The sequence below is a fragment of the Amblyomma americanum genome, chromosome 4 (genome assembly GCF_052857255.1).
Source record: "Amblyomma americanum isolate KBUSLIRL-KWMA chromosome 4, ASM5285725v1, whole genome shotgun sequence".
In the NCBI taxonomy this organism is placed as follows: Eukaryota; Metazoa; Arthropoda; class Arachnida; order Ixodida; family Ixodidae; genus Amblyomma; species Amblyomma americanum.
The window spans coordinates 6,495,179-6,519,451 of record NC_135500.1 but is presented as its reverse complement, the minus strand read 5'-3'; the positions used below and the strand labels follow the sequence as shown (position 1 = coordinate 6,519,451).

Genomic DNA, 24,273 nt, shown 5'->3' with positions numbered 1-24,273 from the left:
TACACTTTTTTTTGATTTGCAAAAAGCGTTTGATACTATTAACCATAATTTACTATTAGCTAAACTCGATCATTTTGATTTTAAAGGTCCTTACATGCCGTTTTTTAAGAACTTTTTTACTGATCGAGAACAATGTGTTCGAACAGAAAGGGTATAAACTGCGCGAACAAGACGGCACGAGAGGTACACAAATCGACAGACAAAGCGCAGACTTCCAACTGATTTTATTTGTGAAAAACACATCGTTAATAAGGCCAGAGAACATAGGAAAAAAATAAGAAAAACACTATCACCATAGGGTTCAACGATAGAAACATCAGCAGTAATTTACAGGTTAATCAGATCCGATGTGAACACGAACGTGCCTTTCTAAACACTCTAGCTCTGGTGCGATAGCGACAGCGAGGGCGAGCTAACGCAGTCGTCACCCCTTTTGGCTATCAGGAAAGCTTCGATAACCTCCCTTTCAGTTTTGCTCCTTTGCTTTCAGTTTTGCACGCAGCAAAACTGAAAGGGAGGTTATCGAAGCTTTCCTGATAGCCAAAAGGGGTGACGACTGCGTTAGCTCGCCCTCGCTGTCGCTATCGACACCAGAGCTAGAGTTTTTAGAAGGGCACGTTCGTGTTCACATCGGATCTGATTAACCTGTAAATTACTGCTGATGTTTCTATCGTTGAACCCTATGGTGATAGTGTTTTTCTTATTTGTTCTTATGTTCTTTGGCCTTATTAACGATGTGTTTTTCACAAATAAAATCAATTGGAAGTCTGCGCTTTGTCTGTCGATTTGTGTGCCTCTCGTCCCGTCTTGTTCGCGCAGTTTATACCCTTTCTGTTCATCATGAACCAACTAGCCCGCCAGAACGTCATTCTTCAATGTGTTCGAATAGGCGAATCATATAGTACAATGTTACACGTTTCTACTGGTGTTCCTCAGGACTCAGTTTCAGGACCCTTATTATTCAATATTTACGTCAATGACATGATCGATCTTCCTTTAAGCTCTCAGATTTTTTTATATGCACATGACACTGCTCTGGTGATACCAAGTGAAACTTAAGAAGCAGGCGGCAGGATGCAACGGGGTGTTCATTTTTTGATAGAATGGTTCAACGCTAATCAGATTTACACTAATATCTCAAAAACCTGCCTTCTTTGTTTTCATAGTCCATACAAGAAACTTCGAACATGCTCTAATATATATCTTCATGATAAGAATTGTACATGCTGTTCATGTCCACCTTTGGAACTTAGATCGAGCTTCAAGTATCTTGGCATGACATTTGACGAAACTCTGTCATGGAACTTTCATATTCAAGAGCTAGCCAAGCGTTTGCGCCTGGTATGTGTTTATATGTATGCCCTACGATCTATTTGCGATGTGTCGGTTAGAAAAATGATTTATAAAGTCTTAGGTGAATCCATATTGCTATATGGAATAACAATTTACGAAACCGCCTCATTATATAAAGTAAACATACTAAGCCGCATACTGTACAGAATTGCATCTAATCTCGCCTACGGAACCAGCTGTCATGATAAAGCAGTAATAGCTAGTATGGAACATTTTCAGATGCTGCCAGTACACAAGCAATTTATTTTTGTCATATTGCGCAAAAATTTCTTCCACAGCGTCTTTAAAATCGATAACATTAAAGTACGGTCTCTCCGTCAGTCGGAAAAATACGTCATAACACGGATTTACACTAATCATGGAAAAAAAAAACCCGCAGTCATAATGTTCCTTATTACTTCAATAAGATGCAAACCACCCCGAGCATTAATGGATTAAAACAACTTAACAAGTTTCTTCGATCGTGGTTGAATAGTAATATTGAGTGACAAATTTTTAATCTTTTTTTTCCATGTTCTCAGCGTTGCCATTTCGTGCATGAAAGTGACAACGGTGAAATGCTTTCTTGTACTCCACGTTTTTTGTACATGTGTTCACCTCGCATCGCGGAAGCAATTTCTGAGTCTGTCTGAAGTTCTGAAAGGCGCAAAAGACACACACACAGGAAAAAAGGGGGAATGACACACGCCTTTCAGAACTTCAATCATGAACCAACTAGCCCAAAAGCAAGTTCTTCTGCAACGAGTTTGTCTGGTTCGAGCTCTTTTGTGTTTTTGTGCTTCTATTTTATTGCATCGCGGAAGCAATTTATGAGTCTGTCTTGTTCGAGCTCGTTTTTGTTTTTCTATTTTATTCACTGCTGAGTCATGTACTTCACACCCCAGCTGCCCAGCCACGCACACAAGCGATAACGCTTACGCGGGCTGGAGCATGTACTTGCGAATTGAAGTGAATAAGAGATATTATTATTATTCTTCTTATTAGTATTATTATTATTATTAGTAACGTCACCGCGGCTTACCATATACCTGTCTGGAGGAAGAGAACATTGGAGCTGCGACGCCTTGCACGAGGCCTGGCGACCGCAGCTTGCACACACGGCCTGGCAGCCCCGCCAGCCTGCCGCCTCCAGTGCCCCTGCGACAGGATGCGGAGAGGCATATTCAAGGTCCATTCGACTGACTGTTGTTGACACGCTCACCTTCGCGCTGCCAAAAACTGCGCCTCCTCCCTCTTGCACCGGGTGCACCACACCTGCCACGTGTGGCGCCAGAGGGGCACACTTTTGGCAACGGGGCCCACGGCGTTGAGCAGGTTCGCAAGCTCCTGCCATAGCTCGCGCCTGCGAGCCGCCGTGTAGCCCCCGGAAAGGGGTGAGGCAGCGTGAGCTAGCGCCGGGTGCTGCTTCATGAACTCAACCATTAGCTCGTATTGTGCCTTCGACACGCGCGTGCTCGCCTTGGCAGACATGCTGGCCATTTCACATGATAACGTTATGTCATGCCAATTCCGCCAGCGATTTCTTGGTATCGGTCAGGGAATTAAATAAGGAATAATGGGGAATGTACAGCTTGGCTTCGCGCGGACGTGCGCTATATATAACTCAGGTTCACACAGCAGAGCATAGACGTGCGGTCTATTGCAACAACTTAAACAAGGTTACGAAGCAGCAACGACGAGCAAGACGGTTGGTAGAGTGCGCCTAATCGTTTTTCTCGTCCTTGGTAGTTCCTTACTTACACACCTACATACAATGAACAGACGATCACGCAGCCATACAACTTTATTTCGCCCCATATGTCACACTTCCCTGTCGTCTTGTATTTAGCAAACAAAAAACAGAATCACACATCCCACTCGTCAACCCAAGAGCATCTTTGGGCATTGTCATCGATAATAAGCAAATACACACTTACCACAATATGTTGTCCTCGTCGATTTTCGAGCCCAGCGCTCCTTGTAAGTTGATCTCCGCAGGCCCGTAGCATTCACTGCATCCAATCAGATTTTTCTGTGCACTTAAGACACCCGCAAAGTACCTTGATCTTAGACGACACGCAAAAAATCGGGGACTAGCCGTGGAATCGGCTGTTTTCTTGCAGACTGCCATGTTCACGCGATACCACTGCCAGCGCGCCCTCATGGCGGAAGAAGTTACCCTTCAGCAAAATTATTTGAAAAAATTAGAACGCTTCTAATTTTCCTTCCGGTTATTAACTTAACAACACAGTTTATTACCAAAAAAATTACTTGTTTTCTTCATTGCTTTCTTGTTTATTTTTAGACTTACATGTTCACGCTTTACCGCTGACAGCACACCTTAGCGGCAACAAAAGTGACTGAACAGCAAACTTAATTGCAAAACTGAAAACACTGCTGGTTTAGCTTGGTGTTGTTGAGTTCGAAATATAGTTTCTTAGCAAAATAAAACATTACTCGTTTTTATTCACTGCATCTTTACAGCAAAACTTTAATGTACGGTCCCTTGCCGTGCGAATAGTGGTTTCGGGGCGGAGCCCTGCTACGAGCCACCGCAACCTTGCTCCGCATTGGCTGATTCGGCGGTCGGCATCTCTCGGTGTCGTCATTTTAACGTCACGATCTCAAAATTGAGACCGCTTTTGAGAGCGATCCGTAATCGTGGCCCAGGTCTCGCCGCTGCGATCAGATAGCAGCCGTTGGAGCCAGCGCGGCGGCAAGCTTATCCTACAGCAGTTGCGCTACTCGCCGCGAGTGGTGCCCCCGTCGGCGCCGGAGTTACGTTCGGCCGTTGCCTATACGTCACAGGAAAGGCGTAGCGCTTTATAGAATGGCCCGTAAATGCTGGTACGCACTTTTTGCTATTGTTAAGGTATTTTGGCTGCTTAACATGCCTTTGTCTTGTCTTGCTTCTGTTCGTGCAACGCAGAGTGCAGGGGCCGCTCTGTTTGATTTCTCGGCTTGACGAGCCTCCGCACCTAGCCGCTCCTTTTAGCTAAACTTGGTGCTTTTCGCGATGGGCACCGCATTCAGCTGGTGTCGGTGTTCTTCAACGGCCTTAGTCTGTGCGCGTTGGCTGCTATCGCACCTTCGAGCGCGGCCAATAAACGCATCGTTGGCGACATCTATTCTAAGAGGCAGCTCGACCGGCTCAATTGCGCGGTCAAGGTAGCTGATTTGTAACGGATGCGGAAGCAATGACTGATTAATGGCAAACAGGACGAGTTACAACACGAAACGAGCTTTAACGCACATCGCGAAAGGCTGCGGCGTTGGCCTGGTGGTTTACATCATGGGGCAAAGAAGGTGCTCCATTTCTGCCGGCAAAGGACTGAAAGTGTGGATAAAGTTTCGTTTTTGCTCACTACTATTGTGGTGGGTAAAGTCGATATGTTTCGAATGGTTTGCATTCATGTGTTTTTTTTTTAGTTCCGGACGATGTTCTCCTGAGTTTGCAGATATATGCAGCTAACAGCCTTTAGTGCCTACACCCTAAACATGAATAAGCCTATATGGGAGCAAAAAGGGAATAAGCTCTCTTCTAGCGCACTCCCTTTAAAGGGCAGGGTATGTTGCCCAAGTTCTCGAGTCGATTTAGATGTATACGGAATACCTACTCTTGGCAACGGAGGTATATTTCCACAGAAAAACATTGCAATGTGATGCACTTAGCAATGGGAGGCGGCTGTTAAAGCGGCACCAGAGGTCTAGAGGTTAGCAAATAGAGGAGATTGAAACCTCGGCTAAAACCTTCGCAACTGAAGCAGCTTTGCATATTTTGAAAAAAAAAATTGCGTTGTCTAACGTGAGTATTACGTATTTTCAGTGATAAAAAATCTTCTCCAAGGTTTCGCCAACATATCCTGCCCCTAAAATAGGCTGCGCAAGGTGCCTCTCTTTATACCCCATTCAAGTTTTTTTAGTATAATATTGATTCCAGTGACAGCTACCTGCGATATAGAAAATAGAAGGCTTATTAGGGGGGTTTTGCACGGTCCTCACGACAATAGTTAAATTCTTCATCAAGGTTATCAACACCAGGAAAAGTGTGGTATTCGAAAGAGCGGTACAGGCATGACAAACAGCGCCTGCAGGCCTTTAACAGGAACCTCGACTATCCATAGGGCCACAGTGGAAGCGCTCAAGGACTCTAGTTTTTAGGGCAACCTGTGAATGGTTTTGTTGAAGCGCGAGCGCCTTAGGCAACCTTAATGTGTACTCACCATCTGTTGTGCGCGCGGTAGCGTCGTGCCGGAGCGCGGAAGAAGGGACCACCGCGTGTGTGTAGGTGCATGCTTGCCAGCAGCGGAAGCTGCGTTGCTGCACCACGGTCAAACTGGAGAGGAGGTCAGGAGGCAGACGGCCGGCAAGAAGGGAATTCCGCTGGCTGTAGGGGCCACAGCCATCCCGAGCGGAGCCAGCGCATGCGAAAAGTGGGGGAACTCAGAGCAACAGCCGCGCGTTTCCAGCAATTCCCAAATCCCGCTGAGAGCGGCCACAGCCTGCTGATGAGAAGGACCTGTCCCGAGAGGCAAGGGGAAAAAAACGCTCGGGAGGATGGGGCCGGCAGTTAAGACGAGGCGAACGTATCTGTACACCGTGCAGAGAAGCCGTACCTTGAAGGCAAAGGTGTCTTACTGAATTTGTAAATAGCTGTAAATAAATTTGGCACTGTATAATCAGATATTTTGATGTGGTGTGGCGGAATCTGGAGGATAGGAAGAGAAGAAAATGAGTAGGGAGGAAAGGAATTTGGACAAACTGTGTGCTTAACGCCGGGAAAGATGTGGCCGCAATGGTGATGATGCCAGGCAGTGAAAGTCATATATTATTGCTCGAATATTGTAAGCGTGAACAGCCTCATACGGGAGATTCACAGGCTGTCAAAAATTGAATCCAAGCAAAGGTGAAAAAAAATATATCATACCACTCGCCAAATATTCGCCAGCTTTAGTAGATAGCTTGGTTTCTTGCTTATGCAACAGGCCAAAGGGCTGCGTACAGCCGGCTAGATATTCAGTAATATCCTGCGACTGCCGAGTTCCTTATTCGCATACGCCTTGCACGAGCGTATGCAACCTGATGTGCCCAGGCGGCGCTGAAAATTTTGAAGGACACTGGCCTTGTGGAACAGTGGAACAGACGCAATCAGTCAAATCAGTGACTCAGGCGGAGCAAATGCCGACAGGCCACTGTAAGGCTAATCTTGCCAGGATATTTGTACCACCTCCACCAGCTGAAATTTCTCTGCTGAAAGCTGAAAAAAGGCCGCCACCGTATGGAAGGCGTTGATGTAACGAGCGTTAGCTGTTTGGTTTACAAGAATTGATATGAATGAGATGAAAGGCAGGTTTCGGCCGCCAGGCGTTCTCGGAAGTATGCAAGCATGTGTGATCTCTTGGACTTATTTTGCCAGATCTTCTTCGGCCGTGGCGTAAGATGTCGATGGTTTGGGATCATCCATGTCCTTCAAACACACTGTGGTAGTGAGCTTATGGGCGAAACGAGCGCATCTGAGAGGAGCTCCCGAGGAAGACGACTCATTACGGATGGATGGATGGATGGAACATAAAAACGTCCCCTTTGAAACGGGGTGGAACGGGGGAAACGCTGTGGTGGGCATAAGTTTTATAGTCCGCCATCTTGAATTCGAGAAACCGAAACTATGCCCGCATTTCGTCTCCTGACGTCATATTGAGGGGGGGGGGGGGGCTAAGGGGATAAATAAAGGGGAGGGCCCAACCAATTTTGATGGCGGCCACCTTGGATTCGAGAAACCGAAGCTATGCCGCTATTTCGTTTCTGACGTCGTACTCACATAGTTCCACCTCTATGTGCCATATTGGACAGTGACGTCATCATTGGCACGCGGCAGGTGGTTGCTTCTACAAAGCTATTGTAGATGACACTACAAGTCTCACTGCGAGATGTGCTGTTTTCTAGTTGCTGCCATAGATGACGTTGAGATCTCAGGGTGGGAGCACACCCTACGCAATCTCGAAACGTGATGATTAAGAGGCAGTGCTCTTAAAAATAAATATCGATCAGCGCAGGTTGCCTGCGACAGAGCGATATGTTCAGGATGCGAAAAGGTTAAGCGCATGTTCGCCAAGCGCGGGCCGCTGCAAACCTCAACTGCTGAGCTGTTTTTTATTTACATTAACAGTAAAGGACAGGTTGGTGCTGCATAGCGGCTACAGCTACTCCTTTCAACCAATTAGTACCAACCACTTGGTCCGACGATGTACAGTTCAACATGACATAAACACAAACAGTACACACCATATTGGGCAAAGTACAAGCGTCAGTAAAAGTAACAATAATGAGAGAACAAAAACACCAATTACGTCAATAACTTCACCACCCTGTAGACAGATGTGAAATTGTGTAATGACGTCATCCCTCTTTTAATGAGTGATCGTTGCGGCGTGCTATTACTCGCGCAAGGTCATGTGTATGGAGCATCACGGCCCTCTCGGCAAATCCTGATTTTCTGGTCACGACGCCTTATTTCCCTACGAACGGGACCTTTCACGCTATCGCATTAATACAAAAACGCCCCCGCGGCTGTGGACGTTGCAGGCCGCAATCTCCACGCAGTGTGCGAAAAAAAATATAGAAAAGAAAAAAATCATTCATAAGCTGACACACAGCTGTGCACCTTGCTCTCCAAGATGAGTTTCCATGACGATAGCTTATATCGCATGCTGTTGAGCTTGGAAGTTTGAAAATCGGCTCCTACCTAGAACAAGCGGCAAGTTATCACATTCATCGTAACGTATCGGTGAGATGGCACAAAGTGGAAGCGAATGCCATTATTCACTACGGAGAACCAATTGGGGCGAGCAGGGCGCCTCCGTGTTGTCGCCGCAAGGCCAGCAGGACTACAACGTTGATTAAAGAATTAAGTTGGGCAAGTTGGTGCTTTTGATCCACAGGCTGCGACATATTACTAGCGTTAAAATTCACACAAACGACAGAGAGCAGGAACACACAGGACAGACGTTAGACTTCAACTGCCGTTTATTTGTACTTTACGTGTCGGCGATAACATGCGATCGTGTTAGTCAAATATCGTGTTAGTTCATCATTTTTGCTCACAGCGCAACAAGAACGGGACACGAAACGAAAGACTAACGCAAACAAGCGCTGTCCTGTGTGTTTCTGCTCTATGTCGTTTGTGTGTATTTTAATGCTAGTAATATGTCGCAGTCTGCGGACCACAACGTTGTTTCCACAAGATTGCATGCGTACAGAAAGCGAAAAACTCCTTATAGCATGCTCCATATGCAGACTTTGAAAATTTATTTTGGAAATTTATTGCAAACGCAGTTCTAAAAGCTTATTCAATGGCGGATAATCGCAAAATTAGGCGATACCGACCAATCAAAGCTAATGATGAAAGAAGAAAAGATGAAGGAAGAATTTACACGTAAGAGTGCACTACCATTGAAAACAGGCAATTTCCTTTCCTCTCCCTCGTTGCTCTTTGTAGCCATTTCATTGATGTCAACAACGGGATGCGTCGTCATTGGTTGCGAAACGTGCTTTCGGAAGCCAAGACAGCACACGTACGCAAGCCGGAAGCACGAATTGCATGTTTCAGCAACGGGTACGTATCAGACCCCGTACGCACCGAGACGAGCATTACCTTTCTGCTCTGCTAAGAAAGCTTTGAGTGTTTTATCAACGCGGTGGCACCCCTGCGGAAAAAGAGCAGCGGCATTTTCTAACCGTAATGAATGCTGAACACGGCAGCATTCCACACAGTGTAGTGGCACCAGTGCATCCAAAGAAAAAGAGAGTCTTTTTTTGCCGCCCATATAAGTCAGCCATTGCAGAACTGAAAGGCAGCTAGGCTGTTCTTTGGGCGCAACAGTAATTACGGACCGGTGACAGAGCGTTTGCAAGAAGCCCACTTAGCCGTGCAGTACGCGAATTCGATGGACACGTTGAGGTTGCTATTTTCGCGCATGTCATTTTACAGTCATCATGCGCCTGACTACGCCTACTACCAGACAAAGGCCTGTCCCATATCCCTCCACTTATTTCTGTCCTGCCAGCTGCGGCCACTTTATGCCCGCAGACTCCGCAGTCTAACCAACCATCTGCTACGCTTGCTTTCTGTTGGAATCCGGTCCGTTCCCTCGCTCGCCTGCTGCCTTGCCATTGCAATGTATTCCCTGCGCGTCCGTCTGGTTTTGTCTAGGCTATCACTGATTAGCGTTTAATTCCTGAACCATGACATGTCATGTAGCGGACCAAAAAGACCGATGGCATGCTCCACGGGACAGCGAGGGAGTGAGTGCTCATTCTGGAGCCGTTGTGCGCAGCTTCGCGGCTTGCGGGTGCTGATCGGGCACGCGGACCACGAGCGCGGCCGCTTGCTGGACATCATCCAGCGCCAGTACCTGCTCACCAGCGATACGCGAGGCACGCCCTACCTACCCGAGGTGCTGTCCGGCGTGGGCACCAGCGCGGACAGCATCCCACCCATGATTGACTTTTACCGACAGGTGGGTGGGTCGCTGTTATGAAGGCCACATTCAGTGCATTGGTTCGCACCTACTGAACCACCATCTGTGCGTCTTGTTTTTTCGATTACTTGAGCATCATCTGGTTTAAAACACATTAGGGTTCTCGTGGATTGTGGCTTTATAACTAATTTGTAATACTGCTGAATCTACGCGTGCTTCGAAGAGAAGAGAACGAAGACACGCGCTGTGATTTATCTGCAGCTGATAGAGTCGGCTGTGACACGGCTTCGCTGTTCGCTGGTCGCTGTTCTGTTGACGTGGCTCCCAGCTACCCAGGCTGCGGGGCAGTGGCTAAGTACCTGGCGGTGTTGCGTTAGCTTGCTAAATTTCTTCTTTTTGTCTGTGCCTGTTTGCTCCTGTTCTGGGGTGATTGGGTGCGGGACGAGAGCTTAATGACTACTTCTCCTGGCCAGGGGTTTTCCCCTTGGTCGGCATCTCTTCCTAAAGACCAGCTCCCAATTGATCTCTTTTTCCGCAGCGGTGTTTCAAGCATTCCAGACGCATTAGTGCCTTTTGATGGAGGCGCTATCCGACTGAACAACCCGGAGGCAGTGCAGGCGGCCCTTCAGTCCACATCGAAGCACTTTATGCACATTACCGATGTCCGGCAGTTCGGCAGGGGTGGTATTTTGTACCGGTCGCCGGATAAAGACTGTATTGAAGATCTTCTAAAGTGTACGACCTTCGCCAGCCACCCGGTGAGCGCATTCATTCCGCCTCATGTAGCATGATTCAAGGGCTTGGTCCGAGGGGTCGACTCTCGATTGAGCCCTGCGGAAACGCTTGAGAACCTCTCGCCTGCGGGACTTATTGCTGTCCATCGATGCAGCAGGATGGTTGACGGAGTAAAACTCCTACGGAGTCCGTCATTGCCACATTTGCAGGAATATTTTGCCCGTCAGAGATTAAGGTGTGGCCATTGGTTTTTCGAGTAGATGCCTTTAACTCTCGGCCCCTTCAGTGTCAAAACTGCTGCGATTTGGCCACAGCGGCAAAGCCTGCAAATCGGCCTTACGCTGATGTGCCTGTGGGCAACGCCATTGCAGAAAGGAATGTCCTGAACAGCAAGAGAAATGTTGTTTGTGTAGCGGTGCTCACCCTGCTGATTCGCCTGGCTGTCCTGCACGAGCACAAGAAGTTCAGGTGCTCGAGCTTATAGACAAGCGCAGATGCACGCGGAGAGAGGCTTTTGCCGCAGTCAAGGAGAGCCTCAGCCTACTCTAGTGTGGCCGCCAAATGCCCACCCATAAAGGATTCTAGTTGGTCCCAGGCTATTACAGCGGCAGTTGAGAAAGCTGTGGCAAATTCAATGGATCGCATTATGGAAACAGTGTCCGCGTGCATTTCGCAGGTCCTAGCTGCTCAGATGACCAATCTTCTGCAGGCGTCCACCGCTCCGCTCTTGTCTTCTTTGGCTTCGGAAGCTACCCCTCTTTCTGTAGTAATCGACTCCGCTCCACAGGGCCAAAAACAATGTGAGCAACAAAAGACCTCTCAGGCCTCTCCTTCGAATAGCGTTATGGACGCATCCTCTATAGATTGTGTGGATATGGAGTTTGATCTCCGCGCCCAGAAACGAAGTGGGTCTCCTCTGAATATTGCAGGTCCATCTTGCCCCCAGTCAAAGACAAAGAAAAGTAACGCAAGTCAAAACGCTAAGACCAGGATTCTAGAAAAGGCAGTCGCGGCTGCGGCACTTCCGCCAAGATAGGGTTCTTAAGTGTACTCCAATGGAATTGTCGATCTATATTCTCAGCTTCAATAAATTTAAATTGCCTATGCAATCAGCTTCTACCAGATTTAGTTGGTTTACAGGAAACATGGCTAACTTCAAATTTCAATTATCATCTCAAGGATTACCATCCGTTCCGGCTTGACCGGTCATCACGAGGGGGAGGGTTGTTAGTGCTCATATCTACAAAGTTTTGCCACAGGGCATGCATTTCTTTTCAATATGCGGACAATGAATGTGAAATCCTTGCGGTTGACCTCAGTGTCCCAGGTCAACAGCCCTTTACGGTAGCTAATGCATATTTCCCGTCTGGTGTGCGTGACACTCGACCCCTTGACTCACTCATGTCTAGTAGCCGATCTAAGGTTCTATTACTTGGCGACTTCAATTCGCACCATGTGACTTGGGGGCTTAAAACAGACAGCTTTGGTTCTAGACTATTTGATTGGGCTTCTGGCAAAAACTTGATCTGCAACAATTCCGGCTTTATTACGTTTGTTCGCAGTCAATGCCGCTCTGCCTTGGATTTAACTTTTTCCTCCCCAGGAGTCTCTGTTATGTCTTGGGCGCCTGTTGACTGTGCAACAAACAGTGATCATCTACCGATTAGTTTCAAGTTTGCGTGTGAATTAACTCTTCCTGAGCGACATCAGCGCACGTTAATAAATTACAATTGCTTTAAAGACACGCTAAAATCAGCGCTCCAAATCACTTCAGACACTCGCGCTCAGAGAAGTGCAGAAAGCAAGGCTGCACATCTATGTTCAGTACTGGACCATGCAAGGCAAAAGTCTGAATTTTCGGTTAAGAGAACAAAGGGTGCAATCGCGAACAATTGGTGGAATGCTGAGTGCACGCGTGCATATAGACGACGGAAAGCAGCTTGGAAGAAACTTCTCATCAATCAATTGCCAAAAAATTGGCTGTATTATAAGTATGTTGCAGCAACATTTAAGCGCACTGTCGCCCGTGTAAAGGAAGAGTATAATACAAATCATTATGATTTCCTTTCCCAATCAGGAAGTAAACGAGCTTTGTTTAATTTCATGAGGCGCAACAAGGTGATTCCTCCGGCTGCCAACATTAAATCCCTCGTTCAGTCCCCTGCTGACATTGCAAAGGCCTTAGAGGATATTGCGCGTGGCCTAGAGCTTCGCTTTACATCTGCTTTACCTTCTCCTACTATATTCACATGCACCTCAAGTGATTTCACTGAGGTCTCTATGCCTGAGCTGTCGCAAATTGTTCTTCGCTTATCCCCGCGGCTCCTGGCCTCGATAAGGTCACTTCATCTATGATCAAAATTTTGTTCAATGAATCTCCTGCAGACCTGTTGGCTCTAATTAACCATTCTATTAAAGGTCCTTGGATACCGCATGAGTGGCGTCTTGCTGAAATAGTTCCATTGCTTAAAAAGCAAGGGGAGGGCTTAACTTTAGACAATATACGCCCTATTTGGTTAACATCGAACCTAGTGAAATTGGTGGAAAGGGTACTTCTCAGCCGTGTCATGTCATTCATTTCAGAAAATGCTGTATTGAATCCATGTCAAATTGATTTCAGGCCGGGTTGTTCAATTTTGTGTGCTCATACTGACCTTGAGAGTCGTATTAAATTAGCTCGCAATTGAAAAAAGTTTGCTGAGCTTGTCACTTTGGATGTCAGTAAAGCATACGACAGCGTGGAGCACTCGACTCTATTACTAAGATTACAGGAACTCAACTTCCCAAGCTATTTTGTAGCCCGTATCACTGTTTTTTGGAAAATAGAGAATTTTACTTCTGCCAAAATGGTGTTTCCTCAAGGAGATTTCCACAGACAAGAGGTGTTCCGCAAGGATCAGTTCTCTCACCTGTTTTTTTTAACATTTTTCTAAGCTCAATTCCATGCATTCAAAATGTGAAAACTTATTTGTACGCCGACGATATTGCATTTTTTGCATCAGCAGGTGACATTCACACTCTTTATCGAACCCTGCAAAATTACCTCAAAGTTCTTGACAACTGGCTAGGAAGAATTCATCTGTCCCTTAATGTGAAGAAATGCGAATTGTTAGTATTTCCAGTTTCGGTTCCTATAAATATCTGCTTGGTCTATAGAAATAACATAATACCTCAAGTTCAGACGGTGAAGTATCTCGGTGTAATATACGACTCTACTCTCTCCTGGCGGCCACACATTGAGCAAGTTTCTGCAAAAGGAGTTCGGGCCATTGGCATCCTGCGCAGGCTTTGTAGTGCTAGGTCAGGCATGAGAAGGCATACGCTTCTGATGATTTATAAAATGTACGTCCGCCCAATTTTGGAGTTCGGGTGTGTTTTATTCTCAGGAGCTCCTGCCTATAAACTTCGCCCTCTTGTGCTTTTGGAGCGTGAGGCGTTGCGCCTTTGTCTGGGGCTTCCAAAATATGTCGCCAATGCTGTTCTGCACCTAGAGGCTCGAATGCCTTCGTTATCAGCTAGGTTTCGCCTTTTAACAGTTCAAACATTTTTAAAATTGTGTGACTCACCTCTTCACGCTTCCAGTATAATATTTCTCAGTCAACCTTCTGCCTTTTTTAGTGCTGCCTGGTCTCGATTTCATACCCCGCAGATATGTTACGTGCTGTCCCTCCTTGATTGCATAAACATTCATTTCACAGATGTCCGCCAAATATATAGCAACTCCTCATCTGTCCAGATTAAATTCGATGACATTTTCCCATCGAATGCAAAGCTGCAGCCCTTCCCGCTTCTTCAGGATCTATTGCAGGACCACCTAAGGTCCTTTCCCTCTCATGTTCTTATTGCTACCGACGCCTCGCAGAATCGCGAAAAGGCAGGTGTGGGAATTTTTTCACCTTCACTGGATTGGTCTTTTTCTCTCCGTCTTCCTGACTTCACTCCAATTTTTCTGGCTGAATTATTAGCAGTAATCTTAGCCTTACGAAAATTAGAATCTACCGTTTCCCAGGTCGTGGTTATGACAGACTCTCTGTCCATTTGCTCTTCCTTATCCTCACCCACTGACTCTCGGCCATTACGCCTCTTTAGGTTCCTGATTTCGCTCCATCTAAATTCGGTAAGGTTGCTTTGGGTACCAGGTCACATGGGCTTTCACTTAAATGAGGTTGCAGATTCCTTAGCAAGAGCCTCTCTCAGCGGCCCAATTGTTACTATCCTACCATAGTGTGCATATACAGCTGCGGTGAGGTTTCGCAGCTACACAACATTTCAGGAATTTGCTGCCTCGGCTCTTACATCATCTCCCGAATATCAGCATCTTCTGCATCCTTGGAGTAGCAAAGACTGGCGCTCACGCAGACTAGAGGTCTCTTTCACGCGCTTGCGTTGCCGGGTTCCCCTTCTAAATTTCTACCTTCACAGATCTGGCCTGGCAGCTTCCCCACTGTGCCCTTTTTGTGCCGAACCTGAGACAATAGATCACTTCCTACTGTTCTGCCGCCGCTTTTCTCATTTGGGGAAGCGTCTTTTGCAAATTCTATTTCATCAACTGGGCTTGCCTGTGTCTTCCGCGGTTGTTCTTTCCATTGGCGCTTCTTTGCTTGGACGAAGCGACAGGAGTGTGCGCTCTGCTGTGCAAAATTTTCTTCAAGAAACGCAGCGACTCCCATTCTAATTTCTTTTTCCCGCTCGCAGTCAGTAAGACATTGCAACATTACAGGCATTGTGTACTATTATGCACATTAAGCAATTGTCCCGTCTTCGATCTCCAAGTTAACTGGACCCCTTTTCTTACCTCTTCCAATTTATCAGACTACATACTATTGCCACTGCTTTTAACGTCAAAACTTTCCTGTATCCAGTAATTAACCGCCTGTGTCTTGGCCACTCCCCCGTAGTGGGTATGTGCCAGCAACGTCTGAGGCCTTCCTTCCTTCCTTCCAGCTGGTCTGACGCTGCCAGTGCAATATCTGTCCCCATTTTCCCGTTGATGGTATAAACAAATATGATCCCGCTTATTACAACTTGCTGATGGAGTCAATAACGCGAGCGAAAATGGACACGTCGGATCTTTTAGCCTATCCGAGACAGGTTCAAGACCGGGCCTCGAACGCCAGGAACAGGCCAGTTCCTGGCCATGTTAGAGTGAGTCGAGCATGCTTTCTCGCGGTTGCGTATGAGGATGCTGAAGATTGGCTTAAGCATTACCAACCAGTCAGCAACTGCAGCCACTGCGATCAAACAATGCAGCTCGTCAACGTGTTCTTTCTCGCCAGAGATATAATTCGTAGGTAAATATTGCACCTAATGGTTTAATAAAACGGGGAGTTGAGCTAGTTGGTATATACTGCTGGGAGTAACAGCGCAGAGACAAGGGACAACGAAAGAAGAAGACAACAGGACCGGTACTGACTAACAGCTGACAGTTTATTAAAAAAAAACTGAAAGTTTAAGCGAAGGTAGCCGCCGCGGGGGCCCAGTGGTTATGGCGCTTGGCTGCTCACCCGAAGAACGCGGCTTCGATCTGGGCCGCAGTGGTGGAATTTCGATGGATGCGAAATTCTAGAGGCCCGTGCACTGCGCGTTGTCAGAGCACGTTAAAGAACCCCAGATGGTAGAAATTTCAGGAGCCCTGTACTACAGCGTCCTCCATAGCTTGAGTCTCTTCGGGACGTTAATCCCAATAGAAACCTAAACCTAATCCGAAGCAGCACTTTCTAAGAGGATAGACTAAAAAATACGTTCTTATTGAGGCAAACTTGCTCGTTTTCTCCTCTGAAAACAACTACTTTAGTCTTCCCTGTATTAATCTGTAAGGCGTTCTTATTAGTCCAGTTTTCAATTTGTTTCAGCGCATTGTCTGAGGCGGCTTTCACATCACATATATTTTTCTAACCACGAATGTACTAGGGTCGTGAGTTTAAATTCTAAATTTAGTGAACGGAGTCACACATGCTATGCCAGGAATGAAAATGCTATAAACACAAGGGCCTAAAATGCCCCCCGGCTGGACGTCACAGCACACAGAGTGCATGTCTGATAGCAAGCCATTTATTGTTGCTGCTTGTTTGCAATGCATAAGGTAGGCCTGGCAAGCTATGCTGCATGACCGTGGAAACCACAGCGCTGAAGCATATATACCAATGACTATCATGTTCTGTTCAAGTTCCTTCAGTATGTATTCCCCTGTGGCTGAAAGGTCGTCGTACGATCGTTTTTTTTCGTGGGGATCTGCAACATGCGGACGCGCAGCGCAGAGGTAAGACAATAGGCATCCGACTGGCCCGTCGACTGAGGGGAAGTTGGCTCAGCCTACACTGTTGTGCGGACGTGCGAATCCGGCCGACGATCGGATTGTAGCTATCGGCTGCTTTTTACGTGACGTCTCAAAGCCCTCCTCCGCGCTTCTGCAAATGCAAGACGGCCGTCCGTTGATTGAACTGGGAAGCGAGGCATAGGTGGTGGCAGCTATGCTGCGACATATCGTATTGGCCAATTGTTGATATTCCTATTATTCAGAGCCACAGCGAATTTCGCCGCCTGCAGTAGCGACGAGTGGCAGGTCAACTAGTTGAATTCTGTAAGCATCTGCGCTAATGGAGTTGATAGAGCGCCTCTTCAAACCGACACAAAACCTACGCGGTGACGGTGTCACGAAGTGCTTATTTGGAACTGTTCGCTGATGTTGCAAGCGTTCCTATACTCTAAGAAAAAAAGGTCCAAAACGGTAGTCTTCAAGATTTATGCTGCCTTAAGACGCATTGACTAAAGATGCGCTCTCTTGTAACCCACGTGGACGTTGATAGCCTGTTTCCGCGTACTGTACACCTTCTTTTTACTCTCTTAAAACCAGCGCAAGACGCCTTACCACAAACTATGCAGGCCGCACCACCTGCCCTCTCGAAGATGGCCCTCTTCCGAAAGCAGCCTGCCTGAGTTCTTTTGAGGGCTATAGTTAAGAGCTATGCTGGCTTCGCCTAACCAGAGCAGGTAGGCGCGAGTCATCTGTAGACACACGCTCCCCCTGCATTGATCCTTTTGATCAGTGACTAAAGGGCGCTGCCGAAACTCACCGCGCCTCCTCGCTTCTGCAATGGCCCAGAAGGTGCTCGCACTAAAGACCGGAAACATATTTCGTGGAAGAACACGTATATTGATCTCCTCCCCATTTTCGCCTAACAATGGCGGACGAGGAGGCTTGGCGCATGCGCAGAACGCTACTGGAAAAAGGTGCATTGACCGCGATCGCCCACGGCAGGCATCACGCATGCAAACATGCTCTTGGCTGCTGAAGATCAAAATAATTAGTAGTCGGCGCATGTGCTTTCATACTTCAATCAATCAATCAATCAATCAATCAATCAATCAATCAATCAATCAATCAATCAATCAATCAATCAATTAATCAATCAATCAATCAATTTATTTTTCGCATGGAAAAAAATACAGCGAAAAAAAGGTTAATGAAGAAAAAGCCGCTTTGTTGCGGCTTGACTAAGCTCCAGTCACCCATCACCCATTAGCAGCGACGAACAATGCTCTTATGTGAAAGAATACACAGCGGAAAGAGAGAGAGAAAAAAAAGAGAAGCATACATCAGAAAATACTGGAACTGAAAAACAAAAAAAAACAGCAAAAAGCAAACAAACAAGGCATATTACATTAGTGCAATATGTAGTGGTAGCAGTATACAAAATTTATATGAACAGCTCGGTAATACGTTTAAGGGATAGTTTTTCAATGTCCATTTGTGAAGCATCCGAACAGTGATTTAATATTGTTGGTAAGGTATGTTGAGTCATCATTTTACCGTAATTAGTTCGTGATGATGGAACTAGCCAAGGTGATTGATGACGAAAGCAGTAGTTAATCAAAGGTCTTTTTAGTTGCGCTAAATAAAAAAAATACATCTAAGGTACCTGCATTGGCCCTTTTTTATGAGCAGAGTAATTTATGCACGTACATGTCTTGCGCCTTAATGATCTTGTGCTTGTGAAAAAATGGTGCTGTGTGTTCTGAGAACGACATGTTTTCAACTGCTCGCAGGGCTCGTTTCTGGAGAACGGTAATTTTCTGCAAATTCGTTAGAGTGGTGTTGCCCCACACCAAAACACATAACACAGGTTGGAATGGAATAAAGCATAATAAATCACGCGTTTTACTTTAGTTGGAAGGAAATGGCGGCACCGGTTTATCATTCCTACAGCCCTGCATAATTTTGATGAAAGATAGTTAACATGATCATTCCATGACATATGTTCCGAAAAAATCACCCCAAGTGATTTAACACATTTTTCTATTTTTACTACATACGGTCCCAAAACAGCGGTCTTCGGAACATCAACTTGATGAGCCACGAGCCCGAAATAGCACGCATTTCGTTTTCGATTCGTTCAGAATCAATGAATTGTTTTTGCACCAATCTTTTAGATTGCAACAAAAAGCCCGTGCTTTACTTTCAATTTCTGCCATGTCATTCCCAGAGAACAAAATGGTACAATCGTCCGCGTAAATAATGAACTCGCATTATTCTTCTAGTTTTACGATGTCGTTTATGTAGTATAGAAACAAAATGGGCCCAATGGTACTTCTTTGAGGAACCCCTGATTCTATACGTCTGAGCCGCGATTTGTGATTACTTATGCCAGTGAATTGTAATCGGCCTTCAAGATATGAGTGCATCAGTTTTTGAGCAGTTCCTCTAAATCCATATCTTTCAAGTTTATCCAGCAAAATTGTGTGATTCACGCAGTCGAAGGCCTTACTAAAATCTAGATATAGTCCAAGAACTAATAATTTATCTTCAAACTTCTTTAATATCATTTCTTTTTGCGCCAACAACGCTATTTCTGTTGTACTGTTCTTTCTAAAGCCAAATTGGTATCTGGTTATGAGTTGGTGTTTCTGGGAAAAGTTATCAATGCGTATTTTGATCGCCTTCTCAAAGCCCTTAGAGAAAACTGGTACTATGGAATGCGGCACCGGCGCAGGTCTCCTCATGGCTTCGCTGTAGCTCATGATGTACTGTTCCGGCTGTGCTCAAGGTAGGGCTTCGCTCTAACTTATGATGTACGGTTCCGGCTGCGGTGACCGTAGGGCTTCGCTGTAGCTCATGATGTACGGCTCCGGTGATTGGGTGATTGGGAATACCGTTTTGGAAAACCAGTAAGTCGGCAAAGGCTGACGGCATGATGGGTTCTGTGTCATTCCGTTAACGAATGGCCGCTCTGAACGAAATCAACATTTTAACGCTTCGCTCTAACAAACATACCAGAGGCATGAAAATTATTTCATTTGTAATTTCCGCCATTGAATGTCCTTTTATAAAATCAGTAATGAAAGCAATAAAAGGAAATGATTTGATTCATAGCTGTACTTGTCAGCGTTATTCTTCATTTTCTAATCGCGTAAGAAAAACACCAGGACGCTTATTTCCGCCCCCCCCCCCCCCCTCCCGTGCAGTTCCGAATCACGTGCGCTGCTTTTTGAGAAAACCATCGTTATGGCACCGGAGCCGTACATCCTGAGCTACAGCGAAGCCCTACGGTCACCACAGCCAGGACCGTACATCTTAAGTTAGAGCGAAGCCCTCTCTTGAGCACAGCCGGAAAAGTACATCATGAGCTACAGCGAAGCCATGAGGAGGCCAGCGCCGGTGCCGCATTCATTCCGTCCTGCTGCCGAACCTACACAGGAGTACGCTACCCTTGTCGAGCTGCGTGACCCGCGCCCTGTGGCACGAAAAGCGGACGTGTGGCGCGCACCAAACAACGGGCAGCTATGCTACCACTGCAGGGAGCCAGGTCATGTGTCTCCGCAACTGCCCATACCGGAAGATGGGTGTAAGAAAGTTTCCACCGGGGGCATCTCAACCGCGCTATGGCGAGGGACCGCGGGACAATGAACAGTACATGGCCGATCACGTGCTGCCCTCGACACCGCCATGACGTCAGTGTAGGTCGCCGTCTCCAATACGGGGTGCTTCTCCCAGTAGCGCATCATCCTCTGGCCAATTCTGAGGCACGCGACAGAGGTTCGCGAGGCACGACTGTTACCTTGCGAACCTGAAATATATATCAGGGCGGCTTGCTCGCTAGAACCTTCGGTAGCAAGAGTTTGACGTCACCATTGTGTATAAGCCAGGTCAGAAACATAGCGATGCTGACTGTGTCTCCCGAGGTCCTCTTCCGTGCCCACCGAATGAGTCTGAAGACGATTCTGCTTTCCTCGGCGCTGTCACCACATCCACCTTACCCAACACCAGAGGGCCGACTGTGAACTGCTTCCACTCATCGAGTACCTCGAAGGAACCGCTCCGTCTCCACCCCCGCTCTTCTCGCGCAGACTCTCGTCGTTTTCCCATCCGCGCTTCGTCAGGAAGTCTCACTGCATGCCACGACGGTCTTTCTTCTGGTCACCTAGGTTTTTCCAGAACATTGGGGCGCCTCCGCTACAAGTAATACTTGCCTCGGCTAGCTGAGGTTGTCCAACGCTACGTCTAAACATGTCGTGAGTTTAAGAATGAAAAGTACCTTGGACAAAACCGCTACGACACAGACTGACAAAGCGCAACGGAACTAGGTAGTAGCGCCTGTCCTGTGTTTCATGTTTCTTCTACTCGTCCTAGTTCCGTTGCGCTTTGTCAGTCTGTGTCGTAGCAGTATGAATCAACTAGCCCACACCAAGGTCCTCTTACGACAAAACCGGCCGGCCTTCTGAAGCCAATTGATCCACCACAAATCCCATATCAGCATGTACGCATGGACTAACTAGGCCCATTCCCGGTGCCTTCCATGGGTAACCTCTGTATTGTTGTTGCCACTGACTACCTAAGCCGCTGCTGTGAGACCAAGGCTCCTCCCCGTGGCAGCGCTCCTGAGATTGCAAAGTTCTTTGTTCACCATAATGTGCTTCGCCACGGCACCCCCCGGTCGTATTAATTGACCGGGGAACCGCGTTTACGTCGCCTCTTACACATGAGGTCCTGTGTCTCAGGGGCAACAGTCATAGAAAAACGACGGCTTGCCATCCTCAAACAAATAGACTGACTCAGAGGCTGAACAAGACCATCGAAGATATGGTGTTTATGTATGTCGACGCTGACCATCGCAACTGGGACCACATACTCCCTTACATCACGTTTGCGTATAACACCGCCCTTCGAGAAACGACCCGCTTCACTCAGCTGCGTTTGGTGTATCGCCGTGAGGCACTTATCATGCTGGACGCTATGCTGCACCCGGATTGTGCTCCCTCTTGAATTTGATTTATAAAGGGAAAGGCGATAAGACGAACATAAAATCCTTCCGACCGATTACGATAACATCAGATATATACAGGCTGGCGATGCAGGTGGTGAAACTAAAAATGCAGTCATGGTAGAAGGTAATAGAATAGTCGGTTCAGAAGTGGTAGGCGCTTAGGTGATAGCCTGTTAGTGCTTACCCAGTGCATGGAAATAGCTAAGGCGAGAAACAGATTTCTGTTTATTCTTCCTGTAAATAAGTGGTGCATACGACAAAGTGAGCTAGGAACTGCTGTGGAACATATTGAAAGATGAACGTACCGGTCATAAGGTAAAGGTTTTTCTACAGGAAATATAGCGGGAAAATATACTTCAAATAACATGGGAAGTAATTAAGAGTACGAAAATGTCGAGATACGCAAATGATTAAGGCAAGGTTGTCCTCTATATACGCTGCTGTTCATGCTATTTATGATAATTATGGAAAGAAGCCTACAAGGAAGCAATCTAGATTATAATCTGTCGTAAATATTAGGCGGAAAGGTTGTTGAGAAACGACTGCCCGGTTTAATGCATGCGGACGATGTTGTACTATTAGCAGATAGCTAGGAAAAGTTGCCAACTGGTTAATTACTGTGCAGACGAAGGAGACAGTCTGGGTTTCAGTTTAAGCTCAGCTAAGTGAGTTCTGATGATTTTCAAGGATACATCTGATCAGGAGCTTACAATACAAGGCCATGAAATACCCCAAGTGGCGGAATACAAATATATCGGGGTATGGGTAAACGAAGGGCAGTGACACGGAAAAGCACGAACAGTCTCTGATTGCAAAAGGTCTAAGAGATGCCGGGATAATGAAATATTAGGGCATTTGGGGTGGGGGAGGGGGGGGGGTGTACAACAGGTGTGAAGTACTGAGAGGTATTTGGAAAGGAATAATGGTGCCGGGGCTTACTTTCGGGAATGCGGTTCCGTGCTAAAGGGCAGAAGGTCAGTCGAGATCAGATGTAAATCAGGGAGCTGTTGGAAGATTAGCGCTAGGTTTCCACGGGAAAACCACAAACGAGGTAGTGCAGGGGGATATGGGCTTGGCATCGTTCGAAGCAGGGGAAGCTAAGAGTAAAATACTATACGAGGAACACCTCTGAAGAAATTTGACGGTAACAGGTGGGCAGCTAGGGTATTTAAATACCTATACAGAAAGAGCGTTGACTCACACTGGCGGAAAAGAACTAGGAACCCATCCATCCATCCATCCATCCTCCCACCCACCCACCCATCTACCCACCCACCCACCCACCCACCCACCCACCCATCATCATCATCATCATCATCATCATCATCATCATCATCATCATCATCATCATCATCATCATCAACAACAACAACAACAACAACAACAACAACCATCCATCCACCCACTCACTCACCCACTTCCGTCACGGGCGCGGACCAATTCGTTCGTGACGCCAAAGCCGCTCGCCATCTTGCTAGACCCCTGATTTGACATCAGCAGAAAACCGACGCCCGGCGCTATAACTTCCGCAACAGGGAGGTGATTTACAAACCCGGTGAGCACGTCTGGGTATGGAGCCCAATTCGTTTGCGCGGGCGCTCTGAAAAGCTTCTGCGCCGCTACTTCGGCCCCTACGAGGTTCATCGCATTAAGAACCAGCGCTAAAAACACACACAGAGGACGAGACGAGACACACGAAGGCGCTTCGTGTGTCTCGCCTCGTCCTCTGTGTGTGTTTTTAGCGCTGGTTCTTAATGCGATGGATCACAACCAACTCGCCCAATCCTCAGTTCTCCTACGAGGTGCTGCGCCAACTCAGCGAGGTGAACTGTGAAGTGTTCCCGCGAGGCGTTGTCTGCTCTTCTCGACCGCCCAGATCTGAAGTCGTCCACGTGTCGCGCATGAAACCGTATTACGCCCGTTAGCCCCTGTCGGGGTTCACATTCAGTGTCGACTCCTGACGCGCCTTTGCACTTTTGGCGCCTCCATAATATTTCCCCCCTGGCTGGTGGCATCGAGGCGATGCCCCTTGAAAGGAGGGTGGCAGTGCCACTCCGCTCACATTTTGCGGGCGCCGCGATGCGGCCGAGCGGCATCACCTGGCTCTTGACGGAGTGAGGAAGACGACGCTTCCGGTCGGGTGCGCGCTGCTCGTCTACTTGTCCATTCGATTAACAGCTCTTTTCTTGAGTCGCCCAACGTTTGTCGGTGGCAGTACATTGTAATGTAACTGAAATCCTGAATGAATTGCACTCTCATATTTCTGCCCCATTTCAACAAAAATTAGCCGTGCTCGCTGATGAATGCGTCACCTTCTCCATTAATACTAACAAAGGTGAAAAACAAAACCAAGGAAAGAAAAATTCGGCAGCTGAAGTGCATTGTAAATGTGGACTGAACACACACACACACACACACACACACACACACACACACACACACACACACACACACACACACACACACAC

At 47.0% G+C, this 24,273-nt stretch overlaps 1 protein-coding gene across 1 annotated transcript in view; it reads left to right on the top strand.

Moving 5' to 3' along the window:
- LOC144127731 (acetylcholinesterase-1-like) overlaps positions 1 to 24,273 on the top strand; it is a 497,666-nt gene that overhangs the window by 323,610 nt on the left and 149,783 nt on the right. Inside the window, exon 6 of the mRNA XM_077660632.1 lies at positions 9,666 to 9,848. Within this exon, the coding sequence (XP_077516758.1) occupies positions 9,666 to 9,848 (183 nt within the window). The remainder of the gene's footprint in view (positions 1 to 9,665; positions 9,849 to 24,273) is intronic.